Here is a 4,512-nt window from a genome sequence, read left to right on the forward strand (position 1 = left end):
ATCCTTATAATTACTGCACTTGATCACGTGCAGGCGCCCGAATGGCTATGTACGAGGGCACTTACGTGTGTACAACCTTGGGCCCATTTCACAGGCACACGCGTGGACGCGCATCCTGTGCAGCGTCGCATCGGCATACATTCGCTCCTGCCGAGTGCCATTTTTTAAAACATATAAAAATCTTTTGCAAACGTGAAAAAGGAGGGACCATGGGGTCTGATCTTCTGTATCTTTCCTGGGGTCCACGCAACACATGACTTGGAAAAAAAAGGGGGGGAGCCTCGGCGAGAAGCAGCAGAACGAGGCAGAACGAGGCAGAATCAGGCAGAATGAGGTAGAATCAGGCAGGACGAGGCGAAGTAGGCTAACCAGGCGAACTAGACGAAGCGAGGACGGAAAGCGCGACGAAGGCGCATCATTCAACGATTCACTTTTGAGTGTTAACCCGCTCAGTGTGCACCTGTGTTGCAACCCGTCCTTTTTGCACTTCTACTTTGTCATCCCGGCTCGAACCCATCGGACTCACGCGCGCACTACACACTGTACGCTACACACTACACACTATACGCTACACACTGCACACTGCACAGCGCGCACTCTCATGGCGCCCCCCTTAGCAGCACTTCTTTTTGTTATCCTTTATGGGCTTGGCGTTCAAATTGATGTTGGCCCTTCCCTTCTGCTGATTCTCCAGCTGAGATTTATTTTTTATTTCATGCGCCATGGTCTTAAAGGCTTGCTCCACATTGTGGGCTATTTTCGCCGAAGTCTCCAGGAACTGAATATTGCAGCTATCGGCTAACTCTTTTCCTTCCTCGTAACTTACATTGCGATCGTTTTTTAAATCAATTTTGTTTCCTATTAGGATCTTTTGCACGTCCTCCGACGCGTACCTGCGAGGGGGGGAAACGGTACGTAAGGACGTCGAAGTGGAAGTCGGCAAGTACGGAAGTCGACACACGTCGAAGCGGTGCGAAGGCATCTGCACAGATGGATATACTAGCCAAGAAGCACTTTCCCCTTGCACCTACTTTTCTATCTCGATTATCCAATTTTTCACATTGTTGAAGCTGTCCCGGTCGGTGACGTCGTACACTATGATGATGCCTGTGAGTGTGTGTGGGGGTGGGAGTAAGATGGTCGGCGGTCCGTGTGCATCTGAGTTCGTCTACGTAATCGGCTTGACGCATACACCTCTCCGCGTTCAGCAGGGGCACCATTTGCATGGCATGGTATTTTTAAAAAATGAGCGATACGTACCTTGCGCTCCCCTATAATAGGAAGACGTTATAGTTCTGAATCGTTCCTGTCCCGCTGTATCCCACTGCAATTGTTATGGGAAAAAAAAAATCGTTACATAAGTGAGTTTATGGTAGCCGCTTCGACACTCCGTCAACCGCTGCCTTCGCGCAAAAAGGGCAGCTAGCCAAATGTAGACTCACTATTTGCAATTTTATAATTTTGTCCTCAATTTCTATCGTCTTTATTTTAAAGTCAACTCCGATTGTGCTGATGTAACTGTCCGTGTAAGTATCATCCTGGAAGGGGGAAAAAAAAAAAAAAAAAAGCAGCGATGATATTACGTCATTAGCAATTTTTTCGACAAGCGATGTGGATCACACCACTTGACGATAGAACGCGTCGCAACGTTGATTTGGTCATTCTCCGTTTCGAAACGATTGATTAGGTATGTTTGTCTGCCCCTCTTTCTCTGTGCATAGGAGGGGAAGAGAGGAGGCGCAATGTGGATGCCTCGCACAGGGGTCTCTCGTCATGTCAGACAGGGTGTAACTGTGCACGTGAAAACAGGTAGGCACGCCCATGTGCTTGAGCACATCCAACTCGTTCTATTGACACTCCGGCATTACGGCAAAACGAAGAAGCAAACAAGACTTCCCAACGCCACTGTCTCCAATTAATAAAATTTTAAATAAACTGTCACTGTGAGGGGGGGAATGGTAGAAGAAAAGCGAAAATGATGAGCAAGGGGGGGAAGTACAGAGGGGGTGGCAAAAGAAGCCCTATACACCTGTCACAGGAGCAACAACAGCGTGAGGCGACCACTCGCAGAGTCAGCTGTCCCCAATGGGGGGGGGGGGGAGGGGGATGGCTCATGCTCTGAGGTGTAAGCCACATATAAGACCACGCACAAAAAGCACACCACATGAGATGTGCGTCATGCGACACACATAAGAGAGGGAGCCGACGCCGTCACGTGCATTCACCGCCCGAGTGGCACCCCTCAACTTAGCGCAAGAGGTACAATAAAGAGCGAACACGTACTAGCTATCATTCATTTTGGTATGCCTGAACTTCTATACGAATGGAAAGGAATCTTTTGCAAAGCGTACAGTGGGAAATTCGTGGGTGAACAAAAAAAAAAAATAAATAAATAAATAAATAAAATATGTAAAAAAAAAAAAAAAAAAAAAAAAAAAACTAATCCTAAATGAAGGAGGGCACAAATCCGTTCACATATGGGGGGACATACATGATGCATTCGCATTAGCGTTTTTTTCTGCATAAATGATGAACGGGAGGTGGCTCAATGGCATTGGTCCATCATACGTGCTGCTCAGGGAGAACGCTAATAGGAGGGGGGAGGGGGAAATGCACAAAGGAAAAAGAACGAACGGGTGAGCGAACGGCGAGCGAGCGAAGGGTAGGCTGAAACGAAAGGGCAAATCGATAAACCAGAAGAACGCAAATGGGAAAGCGAACGTGAAAGCGAAGGCGAAAGCGAAAGCAAATGCGAGTGCTGGTGCGAGTGCTGGTGCGAGTGCTAATGTGAGTGCTAATGTGAGTGCTAATGCGAGTGCTAATGTTAGTGCTAGTGTGAGTGCTAATGCGAACATGCATGTCAGCATTAACGCAAAGGAAGGTTAAACACAGAGTGAAGATAAACCGGGACGGCAACAAGCATACACGTGAGCTACGTGAACAGGGGCTTGAAACGGTTCAGCGAGTTTTTTCCTTTTTTCGTTCTTCACCTAAAAAAAAAAAAAAAAAAAAGAACAGCCTTCACGCGGGTGCGGCATATGTACACAGAAGGGAAAAAAAAAAGAAGCGTTGAAACGGCAGAGCGGCGAAAGGACTGGATGGGATAGCGGAGTTCACAAACGCGAGTGATCAGCGACGGGCGACGAGTGGCAAATGACCAATGACAAATGACAAATGACGAGTGGCAAATGACGAGTGACCAGTGAGGGGTCACCGCGATGGGGACGGTGGGACGAAACAAAATTACATACAAGTGCCTCTTAAACAACAAAAAAAAAAAGCAGAACGGATTTTCCCCAGGAAGCCCTTCAAGGGAGGCCGTCCCCAAATGACCCATTGTATGACCGGACAGTTTAAAAAAAAAAAAAAAAAAAAAAAAACGCAGTCATGATTAAAAGTGATTGCACGTTGCACATTTCAGCTGAAGGTTCTTCACTAACATGAGCAAATATATGAAGGGGGAATAAAAAAGGGTGTCCCCCTCCAGAATCGACGTGGAAGCGCGGTCGGTCATGTTAATGAGCATCCGTACGTGGCAACGTACACATGTGTGTATGCCTGCTGCGACAGCGGTGGACGATCCGTATGACGCAAGAAGAACTCCCTAGGTATGTCCTCCCTGTTGGCAGGGGGACTTAAGGAACGGGTGATGCTTCGACTAGTTCGCAACGCCGCACTGTGCATGTACCTACGTGTGTGTAAACGCAAACAACACGTTTGGTTTCGCATCGTCAGTGGTTTAAACCCAACGACGATGGTCTCCTGGGGGAGCATGTCGCACGCAGGTGTCCTATTCTTAGGCGAAAGGATTAACGACGCACACGCGACAGGATACGTAGCATGGTGGGAGGTGTTACCCACTGACTTTTTCAACCGTCCGTGTAGAACGTACGAACCGTTTCGTTGACCCTCTAAGTGTGAATGTTTGATTGCCCCAAGGGGAGTGGGGGAAACTCCGCGCGTTAGTGTGCACCTTCGCAAGGAGGCATATCATTCTTAAGTCTGTGGAGGGGCCACACCTATGTCTGTGCACGTTCCATATATTTCTTCACACACATGAGATCACCTCAGTCGACCTACCTTCCCTCCCTGACAGCGTGATTATGTGTAGGCAACGGGGGAGGACAAACATGAATCGCTCAAACTGAGCGCAATAAGCGAAACAAACGAGAAAGGAAGGACGCCCTCCTCGTTGCTGCTCCCTGGTGTGGTGACGGGCAGACTCGCAACCGCGTCATCCGCGTTAACTTTGTCATCCGCGTTAACCGTGTCATCCGTGTCAATCGCTGCCGATGGTGCAGGCCACAAATGGCGAATAAACACATTCGAACGGCTTCAAAAAGGGTGTTTGCCCGTCCGCCGGAGGGGATTACTCCTAAATTGGGGAGTCCTCCAATTGGTACGTCAACAAGGACTCTCCTTTGTCCCTCCGTTTGATTCGTTACACTTCCATTTGCCTGCCTCACGGGTGTATAAGGTGTTGTCCCCTTTTTGTGTGCACTTTTTTTTTTT

The 4,512-nt window shown here is 48.3% G+C and overlaps 1 protein-coding gene across 1 annotated transcript; it reads right to left on the minus strand.

The window, feature by feature from the left end:
• Positions 1 to 600: 600 nt before the first annotated feature.
• PCYB_102900 (small GTPase Rab1A) lies at positions 601 to 2,923 on the minus strand. The gene is made up of 9 exons (XM_004222839.1): positions 2,835 to 2,923; positions 2,492 to 2,720; positions 2,284 to 2,335; positions 1,869 to 1,941; positions 1,649 to 1,711; positions 1,443 to 1,538; positions 1,261 to 1,324; positions 1,032 to 1,107; positions 601 to 893 (listed from the first exon to the last, which is right to left on the minus strand). Exons 3-9 carry the CDS (start codon positions 2,295 to 2,297, stop codon positions 614 to 616), a joined length of 666 nt encoding a protein of 221 aa, XP_004222887.1. The 5' UTR covers positions 2,298 to 2,335; positions 2,492 to 2,720; positions 2,835 to 2,923; the 3' UTR covers positions 601 to 613.
• Between the last annotated feature and the right edge of the window lie 1,589 nt (positions 2,924 to 4,512).

The sequence above is a fragment of the Plasmodium cynomolgi genome, chromosome 10 (assembly GCF_000321355.1).
Source record: "Plasmodium cynomolgi strain B DNA, chromosome 10, whole genome shotgun sequence".
NCBI lineage: Eukaryota > Apicomplexa > Aconoidasida > Haemosporida > Plasmodiidae > Plasmodium > Plasmodium cynomolgi.